Source organism: Heteronotia binoei, chromosome 2 (assembly GCF_032191835.1).
Source record: "Heteronotia binoei isolate CCM8104 ecotype False Entrance Well chromosome 2, APGP_CSIRO_Hbin_v1, whole genome shotgun sequence".
Lineage (NCBI taxonomy): Eukaryota > Metazoa > Chordata > Lepidosauria > Squamata > Gekkonidae > Heteronotia > Heteronotia binoei.
The window spans coordinates 116,084,474-116,108,603 of NC_083224.1; the positions used below are offsets into that span (position 1 = coordinate 116,084,474).

At 43.3% G+C, this 24,130-nt stretch overlaps 1 protein-coding gene across 5 annotated transcripts in view; it reads left to right on the forward strand.

Moving 5' to 3' along the window:
* The first annotated feature begins 7,172 nt into the window (after positions 1-7,172).
* PRKAA2 (protein kinase AMP-activated catalytic subunit alpha 2) overlaps positions 7,173-24,130 on the forward strand; it is a 39,174-nt gene continuing 22,216 nt past the window's right edge. For 3 of the 5 annotated variants that reach the window (XR_009555068.1, XM_060231881.1, XM_060231880.1), the window contains exons 1-2: positions 7,173-7,322; positions 19,277-19,418. Coding sequence is in view for 2 of the 5 variants with exons in the window: in XM_060231881.1 (XP_060087864.1) it covers positions 7,223-7,322; positions 19,277-19,418 (242 nt within the window). In the remaining 3 variants the exon portion in view is untranslated. Of the gene's footprint in view, positions 7,323-19,276; positions 19,419-24,130 lie in introns of those variants that run through there. The other 2 variants (XM_060231882.1, XM_060231883.1) reach the window with 2 other exon arrangements.

The window sequence follows — 24,130 nt, forward strand, 5'->3', positions numbered from 1 at the left end:
AGTTTGTCTGGAAATGTATCCATTCACAAACTGTCACAAACCACTTGAAAATTCATGGAAAGTTTGACCTGCCACAAACTTCAGTTTACAAACTTTGAACTGGCCAAAATTCATCATGAACTTTCATTTGTGAGCCAGTTCGTGCCCATCCCTATTGCTCCCTCTTGACAAGTGTAGTTTCTTGGTTGACTGTTTGGCCGAAAGGAAAGATTAACACATTCAGTTGGATCCAAAGGTTGTGTTTGACCAACAGTGGGGCATCTGCTGACAGAAGCCTCCTTGCACTGATGGAAGTTTCCTTATGTGGAGGGAAGGCTCCACCTTCGGATCCAACCCAATGAATAACGAAAGCTGTTTTGAATTCTATATAGAGATTATGGTTTTACAAAGAACTGTTCTTTCTTGGTCTTTTAGCCTAAGCAAATAAGCATATGGACTCACAGTACAAACATAGTTGTGAATTGCTCACTTCTAATGATGAGTTATGAAACAGTAATACTATCATCAGTTTTCAGTTTGAATGTCACTTTATTCAGTCATATGTAAAAACTGTTTTCCAGACTGACATATTTATTGCCTGGTTCTTACTCTAATAGCATATTTATGAAATCTTAATTGAAGGTTTAAATAAGTAACTAATATTGTTGATATCAGCTGTAGCAAGAACAGTATATTGGTTCTAAAGAGATACTACAGCTAATTAGAACTTTTAAAACTTATGCATGGGTTTCCTCATATGCATTCAAAGCAACAGTCCCATGCCATTTACTAAAAATAGCACATATTTGAATGCCTAATGTACAGCTTTTAAGTAATATTTCAGAGCAGTTCCAAGTAGATGAGGAAAGTAAGAGTCCTATTCATAAATTTTCTGGCATTCTGCCACAAAAAGTTGCTTTTATTGAGCAAAAGAGGGAAAGGGGGGATGTGTCTTTCCAGCAGGAATGCATGTTATTTTTATTCAATTCATAAATCCTTTTTTCACCCCATTGACTAAGGGTGAACTTTTTTCATTAACTACTGATGTGGACAAGGTCTGGGAGGATCATACTTAAAGGAAGCCAGGGGAGAGAAATTATATACTTAAGCATTTATTAAAATAAATACACAAAACAGTGTCACAACTGTGTTGGGGCAAAGTGAAGAAGCTCCAACTAACAAAATAATAACTAGTATGTTGTGAATGAGCTCACAAGCTCCCCGGCTGTACTGCCACCCCTGATCCCAGTGCAGAGTCCCAGGCTGCATAGCCACCACTGGACCCACTGCAACCTCCTGTCACCACCACCACATTTAGCTATCCACAGATAGGGCCACATGTGACTAAAAGTATATAGATAGGTAAGCTAGCATCCACAATAATAATTTATTTGTGACACATGTAGTAGACTGGATTCTGTACAGGGCTTCCTACATTCCAGGGGCCAGTCTCTTCTACAAACTTATGTCCCCCCAAAAAACAACTGTAGTAAATGAGCATACTGATAATTCTCCATCAAGAGATTTTGAGTTTCTCTGCTGCCATGGGACGCCCTCCCCCCCCACCAGGCTCTTTCCCCCCCCTCCTTCTTCAGAGGAGGAGGAGGGGGAGGAGCCCTCAGTCAATCGAGAGAAGGCTTTCTTCCTCTCCTTTACAAAGCAGGAAATAGGAGAGACTGGACAAAAGAGCTGCAATGCAAGAAACAGGAAGGAGGAAGCAGCAGAGAGGCAATCACTTGTGAGCCTGATTGGAGCTTGCAGGGGCCAGATGTGCCCCATGGGCCATATCATTGACACCCCTAAAATAGAGGATGAAAGCCTCAGGAGATCCTTGGAGGGAGGGTGGGGGAAAGAAATGCATTAAATAATTATGCATGTAGTGTCTCCCTTTGAAAAGCATTGTGTAGAGAAAAAAAAAAGAAGAGTGCTCATGCATACTGTGACTAAACGTGATCTGGACCACAACAGGCACTGTAGAAAGACCCAAGGGTTAGACCAAACAACTTCCTTTGATGAAAAAAGACTTCTACCAGTAAAGCAAAGCTGCCCACTTAAAGCTTTTCCACACAGTTGATGTCACTTTCTTTGCACTAATTTTTCTTTTTCCTTATATCTCCATGAAGGTGGCGCCTAGAGACTTTTTTTTCCAAAATGAAAGCTAGGAATTCAGAGAATTCCCCTAAACCTATCATTACAATGGTATGTTGATATATCAATATTTTACAGTATTAAAAATATAAAAACACCCTAACCATTCATGTTCAAGGGGAGGAGGGAGTAGTTTGATAATGATGATAATCCAATCATTAAGCAGTGGAGATGTGTAGGAGTGAACAGAACACAGAAAAACAACAGAAACGTTATGCACAAGAAAAAATTGACTCAAAATTCACTTCCAGAAAAAAATCTGGGATAATGAAAGAGGAAAAAATGGGGGGTAGGGGGAACGGAAGTGAAAATTAAAAAGTACAAACAATGCCTGTGGAAATCAGGGTATTCTGGGTACTTTATACCCAAAGCAGTACTGGGCCAAAACCAATGAAAAAAAATCAGACATACCCTTAGAAGAAATTAAACACTGAATTAAACCCACTTCCCACTTCCACAGGACCAATCGAGTCAAGAGGGACTAGATGTCTTCAGTTCCATGAGGAGAAGCCCTCATACTAAGTCTGATGTTCTGTTGTCCTTCAGTGCAGGTAAAGAATCCTGGAAAGCAGTGATTGCCATCCCCCACCCCAGAAGTCTAAAAAATATTCTTTAATCTTTAAAATTATTAAAAATTTCAAGAAAAATTTAATGTATCATTAAACAAACTATAGAATACTATTGTCAAAAGTATTTACATTTAAACAAAAAAATTCTGAAAATATTGTATAGATCTACAATATAAGAGGGGTTTTTTTCTCCCAGTGCTCCCCAAATTTCCCAACAGAAAAACAGAAAAGGCCTCAGACTTTTTCAAGCCATGCATTGGGAATGAGTGAAATACTTTGTAAGACAAGGCTTTTCTGACTCAAAACAGAAAATATTTCATTGGAGATTTTTTTGAATGCTACACCAAATTGAGGAAGTCTTCAGACTTGTTCATGTTTTAATTTGAAAAACCTTGTATTAAGAAGCATTTTACTCTGTTTTAATGGGCTATACAAAATACTTCTTAAAAGCTATTTTGTATTATTTTTCTCCAGTGTTTCCATATATAATTTTGTTGTTCTTTTTGAAAAAAAAATTCCAATAAAGTTATGCTATTCTTTGGGGGGGGGGGAGAGAAAGAAGCATTTCACTGATTAAAAAAAATGGCTTCTTTTCTGTGTTCCCAATTTTTTTAATTTTTCTATCGGAAAAACTGGGGGAAAGGGCCTCTTTCTGTTGTTTGAAGTCCTCACATCTCTATTTAAGACTATATTTCAGGAGATTTCATGTAAAAATCATGAGAATCTGTGTCATGATAGATCTTAGGTTTTTGCACCATGTTTTCACCATTAAGGGCTTAATCCATGATTCTAAAGTGTAGTTTATGGATACAGATGTGGTCTTTGAATTGACAGTGAATTTTACAGGGCTGCATGACAAAATAATGGGAAGCCATGCCTCAGGTCCATGTTTTTGCAGTACAGTGGCACCACAGAATATTGGATCCATGATTTTTAGCACCTAGTTTGTGGACATGTAGTCTGTGATTTGGTGATGGTGGTGGGGATTTCTAGGGAAGCAACTAGAATCCATGTAAATCCATCTTTTAGTCTTCCCTTCAACATTTAGCAGTAAAACTTGAAAAGCTAAATAATCACTACCACCATCAAAACCCAGGGTAGCAGAAATAATGAGGGGTTTTTTTTTGTTTTTTTGAGAAAATGGATGGCTCACAAAGCAGGGCAAACTCTACAAACATTTGGAAAAAATGAACTATCATAAGTTTTTAGAAAGTTTTGCCTAAACACTTAGCAACCAGTATACCTTCTCATTCATAGGGATACTGATCCTTCTGACCCATTTTCCTTTATCCTTGTGTGTCCTCCCTTCTTTTTAAAATATATATGATGCCATGTTTGCTGTAATCCTAAGAAGAAAAAAAGGTAGTTGAATAATCAGAGAATAGGCTTCATAACTCCTGCAAATAGGTGAGCTATCCTCAAAATGTAAAGGCAAGTTGTTATTGAAATAATATAATTCTTGCACATTTTGAAATATTTCTGCAAATTTTACACATTGTTGACTCTTACAACCTCAGACTCTTGAGTCTCAAAAAGAAGTGGATGATAAATGAATTAAATGCAGAAATAAATGCGCACTACTGCTATTTTTGTTTCGTGCAAAGATAGCCATGATAAAGGACAAAAATGGTAGGGACCTAACAGAAACAGAAGAGATTAGGAAGAGGTGGCAAGAATACACAGAAGAATTATAAAAGGATCTCAGTGTCCTTGACAACCATGACAGTGAAATCACTGACCTCGAGCCAGACATCCTGGAGTGTGAAGTCGAATGGCCCTTAGAAAGCATTACTAACAACAAAGTGAGTGGAGATGACAGTATCCCAGTTCAGCTATTCAAAGTCCTAAAAGACGATGCTGTTAAAGTGATGCACACATTATGTCAGCAAATTTGGAAAACGCAACAGTGGCCATAGGATTGGAAAAGGTCAATTTATATTCCAATTTCAAAGAAGGGTAATGCCAATGAATATTCAAACTATCACACCATTACATTCATTTCACATACCAGCAAGGTCATGTTAAAGATCCTACAAGCTAGGCTTCAGCAGTATGTAGATCAGGAACCACCAGAACTTCAAGCTGGGTTTTGGAGAGGTAGAGGAACTAGAGATCAAATTGCCAACATTCGCTGGATTATGAAGAAAGCACAGGAGTACCAGAAAAACGTCTATTTCTGCTTCACTGGCTACGCTAAAGCCTTTGATTGTGTGGATCACAACAAACTGTGGCAAGTTCTTAAAGAGATGGGAGTACCCACCTCATATGTCTCCTGAGAAACCTGTATAATGGTCAAGAAGTAACTGTCAGAACGGGATATGGAACAACTGATTGGTTTAGAATAGGAAAAAGAGCTCAACGAGGATGTATATTGTCACCCTGCTTATTTAATTTATATGCAGAGTACATTATGCAGAATGCCGGCCTGGATGTAGCACAAACTGGAATTAAGATTCCTGGGGAAAACATCAGCAACCTCAGATAAGCAGATGATATCACTCTAATGGCAGAAAGTGAAATACCTAAAGAACCTCTTGTTGAGGGTGAAAGAGGAGAGCACAAAAGTAGGCTTGAAACTCAAAATCAAAAAAACTAAGATCATGGCATCCCACCCGATCGCACCTTGGCAAATAGAAGGGGAAAACATGGAAGTAGTGACAGACTTCGCATTTCTGGGATCCAAGATCACTGTAGATGGTGACTGTAGCCATGAAATTAAAAGACATTTGCTCCTTGGGGGGACAGCTATGGCAAACCTAGGCGGTATAATAAAAAGTAGAGACATCACCCTGCCAACAAAAGTCCATATAGTCAAAGCGATGGTATTCCTAGTAGTAATGTATGGCTGTGAGAGTTGGACCATAAGGAAGACTGCATGCAGAAGTATAGAACCTTTTGAGCTGTGGTGCTGGAGAAGAATCTTGAGAGTCCCTTGGACTGCAAGATGATCATATCAGTCAGTCCTAAGGGAAATCAACCCTGACTGTTCCCTGGAAGGTCAGATGCTGAAGCTGAAACTCAAATACTTTGGCCACCAAATGAGAAGGGAACACTCCCTGGAGAAGATCCTGATGCTAGGAAAGGCAGAAGGCAAAAGAAGGGGAAAGAAAAAGATGAAATGGCTGGACAGTGTTACTGATGTAACTAACACAAATTTGAGCAGACTTCAGAGGATGGTGGAAGACAGGAGGGCCTGGCGTGACTTTGTCCATGAGGTCGAAAGAGTTGGACTCGACTGTGCGACTGAACAACAACAAAAAACTTCTATTTTAAAACCTGATTGTATTTTTTTTAATTACAATTGCTGTATTTAACTGCCTGCACCGTTTGCCCTGTGAAATCTGAATTTCTGAAGAATTTCTCACTGGCCAATGAGAAAATTGTTCAACAGCCTACTCAGAGACTCAACTGAGTCAAGGTTCAACCACTAAACTTGATCTCAGTCAATACTAGGGTTGCCAAGTGACCCCAAGAATATCTGGGGACTTTGGGGGTGGAGCCAGGAGACTTTGGGGGTAGAGCCAGGAGCAAGGTTGTGACAAGCATGAATGAACTCCAAAGGGAGTTCTGGCCATCACATTTAAAGGAACTGCACACTTTTTAAATGTCTTCCTCCATTGGAAAGTGTTAAAGCTGAAGTACTGCAGTCCTAAGCTCTGCTCACGACCTGAGTTCAATCCCCGGTGGAAGCTGGGTTTTCAAGTAGCCGGCTCCAGGTTGACTCAGCCTTTCATTCTTCCGAGGTTGGTAAAATGAGGACCCAGCTTGCTGGGGGGAAAGTGTAGATGACTGGGGAAGGCAATGGCAAACCACCCCGTAAAAAGTTTGCCGTGAAAGTAACGTCACCCCAGAGTCGGAAACGACTGGTGCTTGCACAGGGGTTGAAAATAATGAAGGATAGGGACATCTTCTTTTGAGGCTTATAATACTGGACCCCCTGGTCCAATCTTTCTGAAACGTGGAGCGTGTTTTGAGGAGAGTAATTGGATGCTATGATGAAAATTTGGTGCCTCTACCTCAAAGAACAGCCCCCCCAAAAGTCCCGGATACCCACAGATCAATTCTCCATTACACCCTATGGGAATCAGTCTCCATAGGTAATAATGGAGTGCCTAGCAGGCATCCCTTCCCCCCCCCCCGCTTTCTGATGACCCTGAAGGGGGGAGGGCCTCCAAATCAGGGGATCCCCTACCCCCACCTGGGGATTGGCATCCCTAGCCAATACTAAGGGAGATGAGCGGGCTAGAGATACTGAAAGGGAGTCCCCGAGAATGTGCACAGTGCTTTCTCCTATCCTGGGTCCACATTGCCAGAAGAGGAGGACAAAGAGGCGGCTTCTAGGCAGAGGGGTTCGCCATGACTGCTGCCCTATGGTGCTCTCGGCCCGCTTAGGCCGGCCTCCGCCTCCCCTTTACCTGCTCGCCCGCCCGCCATGCGCTGTCTTGTCGCCGCCCGTCTCGTCTTCCCTCCCGGCCCTGCTGCATTGTGGTCTGGCCCGGCCGGTGGCGGCGTAAAGCGCTGCGAAGATGGCTGAGAAACAGCCGCAGAAGCACGACGGGCGGGTGAAGATCGGCCACTACGTGCTGGGGGACACGCTGGGGGTCGGCACCTTCGGCAAAGTCAAGAGCTGAGTATGGGGCTGGGTAGAGGGCGGGATGTCGGGGCACCGCAGGAGCGCGCATGCGGGAGAGGGGCGAGACGGGGAGGCTTCATCCCAAGCCATGCTGCTGCCCCAGCCCTTCGGTAGATTCCCCTGCCCTTGGATGCCCGGCTGACCCTTTTCCCCCTCGCTGCGCACAGGCACCAGGCGCTTCCTCGAACACTCCAGTGCATCCCGCAGCGCCGCCACCCCCCCCCCCCCCAGTTCAGATTCAGAAAGATAAAGGGATGCTCCGGAGAGGTGAGAGTTTGACTGGCGGGCAGGCTAGCAGGCAACGTGTTGTGATGGTGTTTACGGAACAACAGCAGTGACTTCAAAGCGAGAGCCCTTCGTGGTCATGCAGGCGGCTGACTTTTCCACTGCTTACACAATCTGTGGAATTCCTCGTCAAATGCTTAGAAAAAAGGTGGACTTCCAGCTGGTTCAAATACATAAATAAATCCCATGACCTGGCTGCTCCCCATGTTCACATGCTTGGGATAATATGCATATGAAAAAGGACAGGTTTCTGACCTGAGGGGTTTACATTGTAAGTCTTGTGCAGTCTCTGATGCAACTTTCCCTCAACTCTGATACAGCTTCCCCCTCTCCATCATTCATGACATCTTCTGATGCATTAGACTTTAGCAGCAAAATAAAACAGGAATCCAGTGGAACCTTAAAGACTAACTATTCCAGTGTATGTATTTGAATATGATGTTGTTCCTTAAAGTGCTACTGGGCTTCTGTGTAATAAACTTGCTCATTGCTTAAATCTCTGTCATAGGGCTTTAGAGCAACCCAAATCTATATGACTGAGAGGAAGATGGAAAGATGTAGGAAGTTGTCACTGCCTGTTAAACATTTACAGTGTCTAATGGGGGTGGAGAGATGTAGATCACTTTGTTTCTCCAAAAATTGGTGAAATCTGTTACAGAATTCCGGTGGTTGTTTGGAAATATCTGCAAGGCTGGTTTGTAGTGAATTAATTTATTTATTTTAAAGCATTTGGTTCCTTTTCTGTGCCCAAGCCTGTCCCTTTTCTGTTAGCACTTAAAAAAGTACCAAGCCAGAGTTATCTCCAGACAACTAAACAAGCATGCCTTTGAAATACTTGAATGTCTTGTTTTATCTTTTGGGGTGCTGGTTGTTGTTTGTGCTACCAATACAGATTAGGCAACTAAAATGTATATGGAGTTGGTAACTTTGGGGAGGGGGGTTGCTTGGCAGGTTGGTCATGCTTTTTATAGTGCAGAAGGAGAGCTAGTCCCTAACTTCTCAAAATTCCATTGAACTATTTATTACCTTTTACTTATTACCTTTTACCAAGGTCATTCTTCCGAATGAACCTACAAGCTCAGAGAGATACTATTTTTCAATGCACATGCTTTATACTATTTAATTTTTAAACGTAATTTTTAAACATTGTATTATGTTAAATTAGTGTATGAAATACCATCTCTCTCTGCTTAGCTTTCTGGCAATAGATACCAGCATAACAGGAGCCTGGGTTACTATGCTACACAACAAACAACAAACTCTTCTCTCCACCTATCAAGACATTCAAGCAGTCTTAACAGCTCCCAAGGAAGTGAAACAGATGTATCTGTGTATCTCTGTTGCTTATAGTAAGCAAGTAATGGATAAGCAAAACAGGCTGTTTATTATTATTAAAGTATCAGCACTAAGAAACCCACATGCAAATGGTTAGAGAACTGAAGAGAAGGTGGCTTACTCAGCACCTTAACCATGTCTTTATTTTGGGGAGGTTAATCTCTTTTTTTCTCCTGAATTGTGGTAAGGAAAAGGTCAAGATAAGTGAGCATGGAATAAAACCCAAATTATCACTCTTAAGGTTAGGAGTCTAGAGTATATCAGAATATCTAATTGGGATTCCTTTCATTCCCAACACTGTCTGTGAGAAGCTGAAGCTGTTTTCGTATTGTTGGTCTGGGAGAATGAGATGCCAGATAGGTAAAGTGATTGCTTCAGGCCTCCTTCTGATAGCAGTAGACTACAGAAGAGAGAAAGCTGAAGATGCCCAAACTTTTTAATCCCATTAAGTCATTAACATACTATGTCACTATCGCATGTAGGTCTCTTCCCCGCAACTAGAGAGCAATCTACTCAGAATTCTACTCAAGGCTCTTCAAATGGAGCTCACTCCCAGAAAAGTGTCCTTAGGTTGTAAACTGTTTTTAATTATTTGGATTAACTGATTTTATATGTATTTTATGTTGATGTACATTGCCTAGAGCCCAGCATCTGCTGGGATAATATGGTTCACAAATCTAAATAACAACAATAGTTGCTTTTTGCAGGGCCTTGGGAAAATGGATGATAGGTTATATATCCCTGATGCAAAAAACCCCACAAGCTGTTACTACTACCACAGATCTTTGACAGTTGTTGTTGTGATATGGGTAGGTACAGCTGCAGCAGCTGACTGCCCACTCTATTCAACAAAGGGCTTTCCCCACCATATCTAAGTTCCTCTTTTCTTCAGTGTGCATATACAACTGGCATGTGTGATGTGCCCAGGGCTTTTTTAAAGCAGGAACGAACAGAAATGCAGTTCCAGCTGGCTTGGCATTGGGGCCATGGCCTAATATGCAAATGAGTTCCTGCTGGGCTTTTTCTTTTAAAAAGCCCTGTGTGAAACAATGGTGATGTCAGGGGTGTGGCCTGATATGCAAATGAGTTCCTGCTGGGCTTTTTCTACCAAAAAACCCCTGGATGTGCCTGTCTGTTAATGAAATATATGGCTGCCAACTGACAAGAAAAAAGGCCTGACCTGTTTATATGTCCTTGTAATGCAAGAAATGGTGGGTGCAGGGTTTTTTGCAGTGTAGACATATGCATCATCACTTACCTATGTCAGCAGATCAAGCTGCTGGTAAAGGTGCAAGAACCTGAGTTGGTAAAAAAAATGACAGCACTAATTACCAAGCTTCAAGCATCATGATTCCATTGCCTTGAGAACCATATTTACTGGATGAAACACTACAATCTACACTACTGGAAGCGAGGCCATTACAAATGGCCTCTGCGGGGATCTTGGGTTCCCTCTTAGAGTCTAACCTGTGAAGTGCATTAGTAGGATGACCAGATACAGAAAAAGGATAGCTTATATTGCTGCAGGGGTTAGAAAAGCCCATCTACTAAGATATCTTCCTCTACCAGAGTTATTAGAGATAGAACAGTTTCCTTTGAATCCGAACACCCTGGGTATAAAGCACTGTTTTTGTAGAGGCAGACACTTCAAGCATGTACAGAAATAGATACAAAGTTGTGATAACCCTCAAGTTTAGGCTGTTTGTGTGTGGTGGTAGCAGCAGGTAACCTGGGGCTGAGTGTTCCTAGACTCTGAAAATTTTTTCATTCTTTAGGCCTTTTTCTGTTTTCATGGGCACTGTCATTTGGAGCATTTCTAGAAGGAATTTAATCGAAATCACAACTTTTCCAGTTGCAAGGTAGTGCATGTCCTTTTAACATGTAGAAGCATAGGTTTTAACTTAACCTCAGGTCATAGTTATCTATGGGCTGCACATGTAAATTATACAATATTTTAAAAAACTATTTGATTGCCTTTTCAGAATGTATAGAAGCACATATAAAGGGCAAGCCAGAAGGTTTTTTATTAGAAGCATGGTGAGGCATTTTATTTTTAGAACAGTCTCATTGAGGAAGGAATTCAGTCGGCTCTTATCTCTGCTAATAATAGTGACTTGCTCACCCTTTACACAGCTCCTGCATCATCACTCTGCCCCTTTCAGTAGTTGGGTTGTGTCTTCAATCCCACCTTTAAAATCCAGTGACTTTGAAGTGAAATGGTAAACTCTGTACATGTAATACCTTACTGCTCCCTCACCTTGATATAGGCTCCCATAAACAAACTCGGATTCTTAATATAATGCCATTTCAGTGTTTGCTGAAAGCAAACGTAAGGCCTTGTGCCTTGGTGTGTTTAATAAAACTAGTTATTTCAGCCTGTAATGTAATTATGGTCAGAGTTCACTGGGATCAGCTTTTTTCCTAAATCAGACTGCATTTTGCAGAATGGTTGTTTCAAAAATGCTAAACTGAAACCCATTCTCCTTGAGAGTTAAATGGATGTTTGTGGACAGAGAATCAGCAGGAATATTACCACATGCTAGTTAGTAAGGCACAAGGAGCTGCTGATGGATAATTTCTAGGAGGAGGATCAGACAGGCAGGCTGTTCCTAAACCAAGACAAAATCACATCAGGTTTCCTTAGTAACAAATTTTGAAATCTCTGCTTACAAAGGAAACAGCCAGTCTTAATTTTTGCAAATCAGCTGTTATATGAATGTTGATGCTGTTCTAAAATAATGCTGCTAAACCCTGGATTACATTCTGGATCATTTATTCCAAAAGATCTTTCTGTCTCTGTTTCCCTCTCAATTTAAATTTATATCTGGATCTGGGTGGTTCTCATTTTGGATATGAACCTTAAGAAAAGAAGATAAGTGTGCAGTGCCGTGCATATTTATTGGAAAGTAAGTTCTGCTAAATAAATAAGCAAGGACTTGTGCTTCAACATATTTATAGATTTTTCTTTCTCAATTGTATACAAAATAAGTAAAGACATAGCTCAATTGATATGTTTGTGCAAAAGGCCCTTGTGGAGACCATAGCAGGCTGTATGATGAACAGTAAGATGAACAGAAAAGTTTCATCCAGCAAAAATGGAAGGAAGGAAGGAAGGAAGGAAGGAAGGAAGGAAGGAAGGAAGGAAGGAAGGAAGGAAGGAAGGAAGGAAGGAAGGAAGGAAGGAAGGAAGGAAGGAAGGAAAAGAAAGACTTGGAAAGAAAGAACATAAACATAAGAGGAGCCATGTTGGATCAGGACAGTGAACTATCCAGTCCAAAATTCCCTCATACAATGCCCCAAAAGCACCAGAATGTCCACCAGTGGGGGCAGGGCACTAGAAGCCCTCCCATTGTTGCTTCCCCCCCCCCCCCAGCACCAAGAATACAGACAGAGCATCACTTGCAGGGAAAGAAAGAAAGAAGGGGGGGAAGCAAAGAAAAAAAAAAGCCGCCTTCACCATCAGATGACCCCAGCCAGCCAAAATTCTGCCCAGAAGTCTTTTGGTAGAAAAAACAGCTACTGAAATGCTCATGACCCACCCCTCCCGGCTGAAAAAAACACACACCCCTTCTTTGCCATTCAGGCCTCCTGGGGAAATCTCCCCAAAAGTGCAAGTCACATGAAAGCTCATACCTTGAAGAACACTTAATGGGTCTAAATGGATGCCAGCTTTTCTCTCAAACACTGGGAGCGGAGGTGAAGGAAGGAGAGGCAGCGCAGCTCCTTCTCTGCACAACACAGAGATGGGGTGGGGCTAGCTTTGGCTTTTCTTGTGACCCAGTAGTGAGGCTTCAGTGGCCCTGTACCAGGTAACGACCCTGCAAATGGGAAACACTGCCCTAAGGGAAATTGTCAACAGGTCCCTTCTCAAAGGAACCTTCCCCCAGCCTCTAAAAGAGGCAGTAGTTCGCCCTCATTTAAAAAAACCATCTCTGGACCCGGCTGAATTGGCTAATTACCAGCCGGTGTCTAACTTGCCATTCTTAGGCAAGATTATTGAAAGGGCTGTGGCAGTGCAGTTTCAGAGTTTTCTGGATGATGCTTCAATGCTTAATCCTCATCAATCCAGTTTTCGTCTGGGTTATGGGATGGAGACGGTTCTGATCGCCCTCACAGATGACCTCCAGAGGCACCTGGACAGAGATGGCTCGGCAGTGCTGGTGCTGTTAAACCTGTCGGCAGCTTTCGACATGGTCGACCATCAGCTACTGACCTGTCGCCTCGCCGACACTGGGATTCAGGGGTTGGCCTTGAACTGGCTTTTCTCCTTCCTCCAGAGTCAGGGACAGAGGGTGGCATTAGGAGATGAACTATCCCAATGACACCCACTTATATGTGGTGTGATGCAGGGAGCGGTTCTTTCTCTGTTGTTATTTAACATCTACATGTGCCCCCTTGCCCAGGTTGCCCAGAGGTATGGGCTGGGCTGTCACCAGTATGCGGATGACACCCAGCTCTATCTGTTGTTGGGTGGCCAGTCCGACTCCACCCCGGAACCTCTGTCTGCAGCATTGCATGCTGTGGCAGGGTGGCTCAGGCTGAGTAGACTGAAACTAAATCTGATGAAGACAGAGGTCCTGTATCTGAGTTGCCGCGACCCAGGACCGGAGGTCCGTTTACTGACCTTTGATAGAGCCCAACTCACACTGGTGCCCAAGGTTAAAAGCTTAGGGGTGCTCTTGGATCCTTCTTTAACAATGGAGGCCCAAGTAGCTGCCACTGCTAAGTCAGCCTTTTACCATCTGTGGATGGCAAAGCAGTCAGTCCCCTTTCTTGAACGCGATGACTTGGCAACAGTGATCCATGCGGCAGTCACCTCGAGACTTGATTGCTGCAATGCTCTCTACATGGGTCTGCCCTTGTCCCAAATCCGGCGACTTCAGCTAGTGCAGAATGCTGCAGCCAGGCTGTTAATGGGAGTTCCTCCACGGGAACACATTCAGCCTGTGCTGAAAGCACTGCACTGGCTACCGAATTCGCTTCAAGGTGCTGGTCATTGCCTTTAAAGTCCTATATGGCCAGGGTCCTGCATACCTTAGAGACCGACTTTCCCTGCACATGCCCCAGCGAGCACTTCAGTCCGGGTCTCAAAGCCTGTTGACAGTCCCCAGCATCAGAGAAGCGAGGCTCAAAACAACGAGAGCCAGGGCCTTTTCCTTTCCTGCCCCTAGCTGCTGGAATGAGTTGCCAGAGGAGGCCCTGCGAAAGCTTTTACAGTTCTGCAGGGCCTGCAAAACTGCACTCTTTTGTCAGGCATTTATATGATGGTAACAACTGCAGCAATGGAACTGGCCCATAAGAACACCACCAATGGCCTATCATCACACTATGGTGATCCTGAGACCTCTGAGTACAGCTAACCACCAGAATTCAATTGCTGCCTGAAACTGTTGTGGAAGCATATGCAAAATGTTTTAACCAATTGTTTTTATGTTTTTATTGCTATTTATTTTACTGGTCACACTAATGTGCTTGTGTCAACCCTTGGTTTGTGAACCGCCCCGAGCCTGCCTTCTGCGGGGAGGGCGAGATATAAATTAAATAAATAAATAAATATTGGCTGTGAGGCATTTGCAAGTTTTTTCGCAGATAAAGTCCTGTCACTCCGCCGTGACCTCCCTGCCACCTTGGAAACGGTAAATGAACTCAAGGCCCCGAGCACGTGTTCTAGTCAAGTTTTGGATTCTTTCACTCCACTCAGCCTAGAGGAAGTTGACAGAGAACTCTCTACTGTGTGCCCAACCACCTGTAGGCTGGACCCGTGCCCCTTTTGGCTAATAAAAGCTGGCCGAGAGGAGCTACAGGTTCCCCTAAGGCAGTATTTCCCATTTGCAGGGTCATGACCCGGTACTGGGCCTCGGAAGCCTCACTACCAGTTCACAAGAAAAGCCAAAGCTAACCCTGCCCCCAGCAAAACTAGCCCCGCCCCAACAAAGCATGACCTCTGCTTTGCTTCCTTCCTTCCCCCATCTCTCTGTTGTGCAGAAAAAATCTAGCCTTGAAGACTAACACAATGCAAAAGAACAGTGGCAGCACAATATATGAAATACAACAATACAAAAATACAAAATATTGTGCACAAACAAACACTCTTAACTGGTGTACATAAAGTTCTATTATAATGAAATGAACAGCCCACAACAGTGGGCATACATTCATACAGTATAAATAGAAAACAACAGTCTCAAAACAATAATCCAAGGAGGACCCCACACAGTCACAGAGTTTTCAAAATGAGTGCAAAGACTCCAAAAATAATGTTCCGCAGGAGTCCCTCCGTTGTTTGTTGACTTCTGAAGGACAAATTCTAACCTTCACGCAAACCCCGGATTTAATTGCGTTCCGCTGCTCCTGCAGCTTCCTCGTAAGTCAAACTGAAAACTCCAGCCAAGTTCTTTCTCAAACACCCATTTAGGTATCAAGCCGCAAATGAAGTGCTCGCTGGGATATTTTTGTATTGTTGAAGACTAACACAGGCTGCAAAGCCTGATCTCTGTTTGGCTTCCTTTCTTCCCCCATCTCTGTGTTGTGCAGAGAGGAGCTGGGCTGCCCCTTCTCCCTCCCTCTCAGTGTTTAAGAGAAAAGCTGGAGTCCACTGACACTTTAGACCCATGAAGTGTTCTTCAAAGTATGAGCTTTCCTGTGCCTTGCAGTATGCTCTTTTGGAGAGATTTCCCCGGGAGACTTGGGTGGCAAAGAAGGGGGTGTGTGTTTTTTTCAGCCAGGAGGGGCGGAGAGTGGGCATTCCAGTAGCTATTTTTTCTTTCAAACGACCCCTGGGCAGAATTGTTGCTGGCTGGGGTCATCTGATGGTGAGAAAGACTTTTTTTTCCTCCCCCCCCCCACCTTCTTTCTTTCCCTGCAGATGATGCTCTGTCTGTATTCTTGGTGCTGGGAGGGGGGGAAGCAATAGTAAGAGGGCTTCTAGTGCCCTGGCCCCACTGGTGGACATTCTGGTGCTTTTTGGGCATTGTATGAGAGAATTTTGGGCTGGATAGTCCACTGGCCTGATCCAACATAGCTCCTCTTATGTTCTTATACTCTTTCTTTCCATGTCTTCTTTTCCTCTCCTCTCCTCTCCTTTCATTTCATTCTTTCCCTTTCTTTCTTTCCTTCCATTTTTACTGGATGAATTTTTTCTGTTCATCATACTGTTGTTGCAGTCATAGAAGCTCTGCCAATGAAAAGTTGGCACCCCCAGTTGTAGCCCGGTGGCCTTTCTATGAGATTTCTGTGTGAGTGAGTGAGAGGTGTGGGACAGAAAGAGATTATTGGAGATTACTGCAGTATATCTCAACAGCACTGGAAGTGATGAACTTGGCAGCATTTTACTGGTCCTGCTTTTAACAGCTGTCTGACACCAAAATTAAACTCCTGTAGATATTAAAAAGGATGAAAGAAGTTCACTGGCTAAATATCTGCAAAACAGGTTGCTTTTAAAGGAATGGGAAACAAAGCCAGTAAAAAGCTGCAGGCCCCCCATAAATATCCTTTTTGGGATAACTACAGAAAAGCTTGTATGAACTTCATATAACTGGAAATTAATTCATTAATTGCAGTACAATTCTCTACTACCTTTCACAGCAATTTCCCAGCGTTTCAGCCAAAGAAAAGTATGAAAAATAGCTGTCGAAAGATTTTCTTGAAAGCAAGCAAGATTGGTTATAGCTTGAGTCAGGGTTCCAGTAGTAGCAGCTGAAGGAAGGGCCTACTAAATGTTTCAGCATATTTTGAGATAGAGCAGCTGCCAGGGCCCAGTGTGGGTGATACACTGTGCTGTCATTCCTGATGGCAGTGGCAAAAGCACTCCCAACTGCATACATTGGCCAGTGCTGTTGAGGAAGGAGTGTGTAGGTGGTGCAGGCAATTGAACATGGGCATTAGGAGTGCTTGCAAGCTGGAGAAGAACACACAAACAGATAGGTGCATGCAGGTGTGGGAGTGGAAAGAGAGGACTGCTCACTTTCCACCCTCATTTTGGCTCAGCATGAGTTTCAGAGAGATTTTTCTGAAAATGAATTTACTTCAGAAGAAGAAGCAGGTTTGGGGGAGTGCTCTGGAAGTGACATCACAGGAAAAGGTGGAATTTTGGGTTCAGTGTGCCCTGGAAGTGACATCACTTGGCCCTTGACACCACAGGGAATGACATAATTCCTGTCTTCCAGCTCCACCCCCAAAGTCTCTTGGCTCCACCCCCAAATTTTAGTGGGCCACAAAAGAGAGGTGTAAAACATTCAGCCGGTGCTGAAAGCACTGCACTGGCTACCAATAGGGAACCAGATTCACTTCAAGATGCTGGTCATTAACTTTAAAGCCCTTTATGGCCAGGGTCCTGCATACCTTAGGGACTGCCTTTCCCTGCATATCCCCCAGCAAGCACTTCAGTCCGGGTCTCAAAACCTGCTGACAGTCCCCAGCATCAGAGAAGTGAGGCTCAAAATAACGAGAGCCAGGGCATTTTCAGTTGCTGCCCCTAGGTGGTGGAATGAGTTGCCGGAGGAGGTTAGGGCCCTGTGAGAGCTTTTACAGTTCTGCAGGGCCTGCAAAACAGCACTCTTCCACCAGGCATTTACATGATAGTAACATCTGCAGCAACGGGACTGGCCCATAAGAACACCACCAATGACCTATCTTATCACGCTACGGCGGTCCTGAGACCTCTGAGTACAGCTAACCACCAGAATTTAATCGCTGCTTGAAATCATGATAGTAGCACATGCAAATGTTTTAACAAATTGTTTTTATGTCTTATATTTTTATTGTTGTTTATTTTATCGGTCACACTAATGTGCTTGTGTTGACCCTTGGTCTGTGAGCCGCCCTGAGCCTGCCTTCGGCGGGGAGAGCGGGATGGATAGATAGATAGATAGATAGATAGATAGATAGATAGATAGATAGATAGATAGATAGACAGACAGACAGACAGACAGACAGACAGACAGACAGACAGACAGACAGACAGACAGACACTGTAAACCAACTGAGTGCTTGAGGCTAACTGTGGGGAGAGCGGGATAGATAGATAGATAGATAGATAGATAGATAGATAGATAGATAGATAGATAGATAGATAGATAGATAGATAGATAGATAGATAGATAGATAGACAGACAGACAGACAGACAGACAGACAGACAGACAGACAGACAGACAGACAGACACTGTAAACCAACTGAGTGCTTGAGGCTAACTGTGACCATTTCCTGATCATGGAAACTTATAAATGTTTTCAAATAGAAACCGACTTTTAGAAAGCCAGTGGCAGCTGCAACTGTAAAAGCAGCTCCTGGGTCTATCCATGTCCTGTTTATGTCCACAGAGTCAAGGGAAGAGTTGAGGGAATTACAGATCTAAAGCGGAGAATCACCAAGACTGAATTCAACAGAGCAGAAATGCTACATTGAAGCCTGAAGATAGACTGAGGACAAGATAGATTGAGGACTCCTAGCTTACCTCACAGGAAGATAGGAGAACATTGTAAGCTGCTTTAGGTCTCCATTGGGAAGAAAGGAGAGTATAAATGCAAAAAAATTGTTCTGGTAACTAGTTAAAACAATCTGTAGCGTAAAATAAACAACAATAAAAATATTATCACTGTGCTCGTTCACACACCACAGTGGACACGTGTATAATCTGTGTACAATGAATACTTGATTTTTCTTTATACGTGCATTGAGTAATTTTCATGGTATATGCAGTGCACAGCTGAACATTTATCCAGGTATTGGGCCCTGGTTTTATTTATAAAGTGACCACACATTTGCTCTGTCTTACAAACAGATGTGTGCATGTGAAAGGGCTAGTGCCTGAGTGCAAGTGTTCTAATTCAAACAATAGAAATAGGTGGAGATCACATCCCTTAGCGACTCCTTATACTTGTAAAGTACTATACAGTGATGACATGAAGTGTCCCTGTAGTTCTGTGTATGACTGTTCTTTTTGGGTTTTTTAGAAGTTGGTTGTTTTAGCTGTTTTATACTGTAATCTTAAATCTTGTTTATAATTGTTTAACTTTTTGATGGAACTCACCCTGAGCCTGCTTTGCAGGAAGGGCAGGATATAAGTCAAACAAAACAAAACAAAAATGAATAAATATCCCTGTAGTTATATGCATGACTGTTCTTCATTTGTATATATGATATAACCCTTGATGTTTGAAAGGCTTTTCTGCTAGGTTTGGGTTAGCTTTGACCCAGAAATCTCAAAAACACTGATTTTTCTTGTGTGGATTATAAGAGTCACAGAAATCACATTTCAGACACCTAAATAACTTTTCTTTGAGCACTAACATTTCTTTCAGTTAACATTCCACTTTTTAAAAATTTAGTTGGAGAACACCAGCTCACAGGACACAAAGTGGCAGTCAAAATTTTGAACAGACAAAAAATACGCAGTTTGGATGTGGTTGGGAAGATCAAGCGAGAAATCCAAAACCTAAAACTTTTTCGGCATCCCCATATTATCAAACTGTAAGTCTTCCTTCTGGTTATGCTGTGTGTTACATGAAAAGTGCATAAAATGAGGTCTTAATTTCATCTCTGCATTCCTAGTATTTTATTGGGCGTATAATTAATACTTTCAAGGATCTGTATTGTAATATAGTTGGTTTAGAATTGCCAGAAATTCTAATAGTTTAGAATTTGGTTTAGAATTGCCAGAATTGTTTAGAAATTATTTGTGTTAGGGAATGCTACAAGGGCTCTTCTGGTCTTCCTATGTACTTCTTGTGTTTTTGAGGATGAGACCTCAAGGGATGTGCGATAAAGCACACTGGCAGTGCAATTCTAAACATTTCTAACATTGTTGGTAAACCCAAGGCTATATAACTGTTTAGGATTTTGCTTGCAAGGTCATTGTGAGGTATGCCAGCTTGAGCTCCTTTCAGTAATGATGGGATATTCATGTGAGGAAAGAAACATGTATTTATTTGGCTGTTTGTACCCCATTTTTCTCCCCTTTTGAAGGCTCATGTCAGTTTACAAGATAAATGTAGAAAGACAATATCAGACAAGCCACCTTTTCCCAACATTCTAGGCTGGTGCTGTAGTTTGGTTCACTCAGAGCTGCAGGGGACATGCCATGCGATGAGATCCAGAGGACCAAAGCCCTTTACGCTCACACCAAAATTACACCCCTGGCCACCCTCAATCTGAATACCTGCAAAAGAGAAGGAACTGAGACCATATCTCCTTCAGCTGGCAAAAATTATCTTTCCAGGCTTTCTTTACACTAGAGAAATTTGATCTGAATATTTTGAACTTTAAAGATAATTTTGGTAAATAATTAGGCAATTTGTTAAAGAAAGCAATTGATCACTTTGTTAGAGACATCTAGTCCTCTGAGATCTCTCGATTTTAAAAAATGTTGTTTGAATGAACTTTTTTGCTAAAACAAATCTCAGCACAATCTTGGCTAAAAGTCTGATTATACATTTATGTGTAACAGGCATGATGCAAAGCTCTATAAGAATTCTATGCATACATGGAGTGCTATGTGAACTAGGACTACCCTTTTATTTCCCACTAGGACTAAGGCCAATTGTGAGGGGAAAATACAGCAGGCTCAAGAAATAGGCTCTGGATGAGTGCCCCTCACCCTTGCTGTCTTCCCACACACACAAGGCAGATGTTTTCTGTGGGTGAATTGGGCTGACTTCATATTTCCATCTCCTCCCCCCTCACCACAGCCTCTATCTAGAAAAAGTACAGCCTTTGGCCACAGTGAGGACCAAAGCAGCTTACATTATTTTCCTCTCTCCTTTTTGATCTGCACAACAACTCTGTGAGGTAGGTCAGACTGAAAGTCTGTGAGTGATCTGAAATCACAGTGTGGACTAAAGCAACAGGAAAGCAACCTCAGAAGGGTATAATGATGTAAAGTCCACCCTGCATAGCAGCCATTTTCTCCAGGGGAAGCGATCATCTGGAGATTGGCAACAATGGAGGAAGTGGCTGGTTTGTAGAGTGGAGTGTATGGCATTGTATTGTCTGAGGTCTCACCCCTCCTCAAATCCCACCCTGGAGTTGGCAACCCTATCTCCTTCCCTTTATCTGCCCCTCTGACTTCAGCTTTATATCACCTCCCCCCTCCCTATAGTTTATACCTAGGAAAGGGACAGCCTTTTTCCACGGGGGGGGGGGGGCAAAGCAGATTACATCATTCTCCTGTCCCCCTTTTGATGTGCACAGCAGCCTTGTGGAGTAGGGTAGGCTGAAAGTCTGTGACTGGTCCAAAATTACCCTGTCAGCTTCCACAGTAAGAACCCAGGTCTGGCAGACCCCACTCTGAAGCCCTAACTCCTATGCCACACTGGCTGTCATAGGGTTGCTGCTGAACAATAGCAAGCAGCCAGACCTATGGTAGCCAACCTCCAGGTGGAGCCTGAAGATCTCCTGGTATCACAACTGAACTCCAGACAACAGCTCTCTCTCCCCCTGCTTTGGAGGGTGGACTCTATGGCATTCTATTCAGCTGAGGCATCTCCCCTCCCCAATCCCTGCCATCCTCAAACTCTACCACAAAAATCTCCAGGAATTTCCCACCAACCTGGAACTGGCAGTCCTAGACAGAACTGGGCCCATTGAGTTCTCCCTCAAAAGCCTTTAGTGATAGCTTTCAGACCAATACTCTCTCTCTCTCTGTTAGTCTTAAAAACAGAGTTCATTCTCTCTCTCTGGCTTTCCCTTCTTCCTCCCTCCCTCTGTCTTTCTCTGTATCTGCTCTGCCACAGAATGCCAGCCTCCCCTCGCCCGTCTCTGGCTGTTTCCCTTCCATGGGAACTCCATCAATCCACAAGGGGTTGAAGAAAGCGGGTCAAGTGTTTGGCTATGGCGTAGGTAGGTGAGCCGATGGCGTTGACTATCAGTCGAAGAGAACGAAATGTCTGGAAGAAAAACTTTCTCCAGTAGAACACGGCACTTGAGCCCGAAAGATTCTACAAACCCTAATGATGTTACCAGCCGTGAAAACCTGAAATCTTTGAGAATGCCTTTCCTTGATTGGCTAGGGAAGGAGGGGAAAGAGCCAGAGAAAGCCTTCCCTTGATTGGCTGAGGGATCCTCCCTTAGCCCTGTCATCGCTAACTTTTACATGGAAACCTTCAAAGATACAGCACTAAGATCTGCCCTCCTAAAACCACGTTGCTGGCTCCAATATGTGGATGATGTTTTTGCCATCTGGAGTCATGGAAAGGCTGCTTTGAATAACTTTCTCCTTCATCTGAATTCAGTCCATCCTCGTATCCAGTTTACCGTGGAGAAAGAAAACAATGGTCAACTTGCCTTTCTTGACGTCCTCATTACCAGGAAAGATGACAGAAAACTCGGCCACACTGTATTCAGGAAACCCATACACACCGACCGCTATCTAAATAAGAATTCCAATCATCATCCTCGCCAAAAACGTACAGTTGTAAAAACCCTCATCCACCAAGCATCACGCATCTGTGAACCAAGCCAACTCCAGCAGGAACTACACCACCTCAACCAGTCACTGCAGGCCAATGGATACGCCCTACAAGAAATTAGAAGAGCCCTCCATCCCAAGAGACCATCCACACCAAATCCCGAGCCACACACAAATGTAGGTACAGCCTTCCTGCCTGACATAAAATCTGTCACCGACCGCATTGGCAAAATTCTCAAACGCCACAATGTTGACACAGTCTTCAAACCCACACAACAGATCTGCCACATGCTGCACTCGGCCAAAGATATGAGAGATCCACTTTCAACCCCTGGAGTCTACAAAATACCCTGCTCCTGTGGTGCAGTCTACATTGGCACTACCCAACGCAGTATCAACACCTGCCTCACCGAACACAAGAGACACTGTCGCTTGTTTCAACCAGAAAAATCAGCTGTAGCTGAACATGCACTTCAAGAAGGAGACTACGTCATCCACTTTGAAAGAACTGAAGTCCTTTCTACGGCCTCACATTATCATACCCGCCTGAACAGAGAAGCTATTGAGATTTACAAACACCAGCACAACTTTAACAGAAAGGAAGAAGGCATTTCCATCCACCAATCTTGGTATCCAACTCTGCAAAACACCCTACAGACTATAAATTGCAGAAATTCACAGAACAACCAGTACATTCCACAGAACAATCAGCACAGTCAACAACCATCTTCCTTATCTTCACACCCCTTCCAACCCTCCCAGCGATTAACACAGAACAATGGCCACATTCAACGGCCAGTTTCCTTATCACTACCCTTCCAGGAAGCCCCACCAAACAATGGGCACATCCACAAACCTATTGTCCTTTCACCACACCCCCTCCAGCCTAGAAATAGCAGCTGTCCAGCAGCCCTGGCCTCACTCAATGCACAGCAGCCAAGAAAGTCAGAGCGCTTGCTCCGGCTGCAACGCCACTGAGGATGTTCTCCGCAGCCGAGAACGAAACGTCTGGAAGAAAAACTTTCTCCAGTAGAACATGGCACTTGAGCCCGAAAGATTCTACAAACCCTAATGAAAGGCATTCTGTCCTCTGTGAAGCAGCCACAGGCAGCTCAGCCAATGGGAGAGTATCTGATTTGTGACCAGTTTGCTAAGGAAATTAGTATATAGCAGGGGTGGCCAACGGTAGCTCTCCAGATGTTTTTTGCCTACAACTCCCATCAGCCCCAGCCAACATACTCTCCCATTGGCTGAGCTGCCTGTGGCTGCTTCACAAAGGATAGAATGACTTTCCTTGATTGGCTAGGGGAGGTGGATCTGTGAACAAACAACAAGATATGTCCTTTTCTGTTCTTTCCTGTTTATTATCTTTCTATGGACATCTTATTGGCCACTCCTAGACAGATTGATGAACTAGATAGACTTAAAGATGGTGGTGGTGATGATGATGAATTTGATTTATAGCCTTCCCTCCCATGTGCAACAGGGCTCAGGGTGGGTGACAGCATTTTCAAATAATAATATTCTTAAATTAAGTTAAAAGCATCTAAAAACATCCTGAACAACTCAACTAACATTTTACAGATGGCATATTAAAGGAACAACTTGGTGTCCTTTTCCCCTGTTGGGTAGAGAAGGAAGGAAGGAGCTAGGCTAGCTGGATACTATTGCTGTCCTCAATCATAGGCCTGACAGAACATCTCTGTCTTATAAGCCCTGCAAAACTACATTAAATCCTGCAAGGTATAGATGTCATTCAGCAGAGAGTTCCACCAGG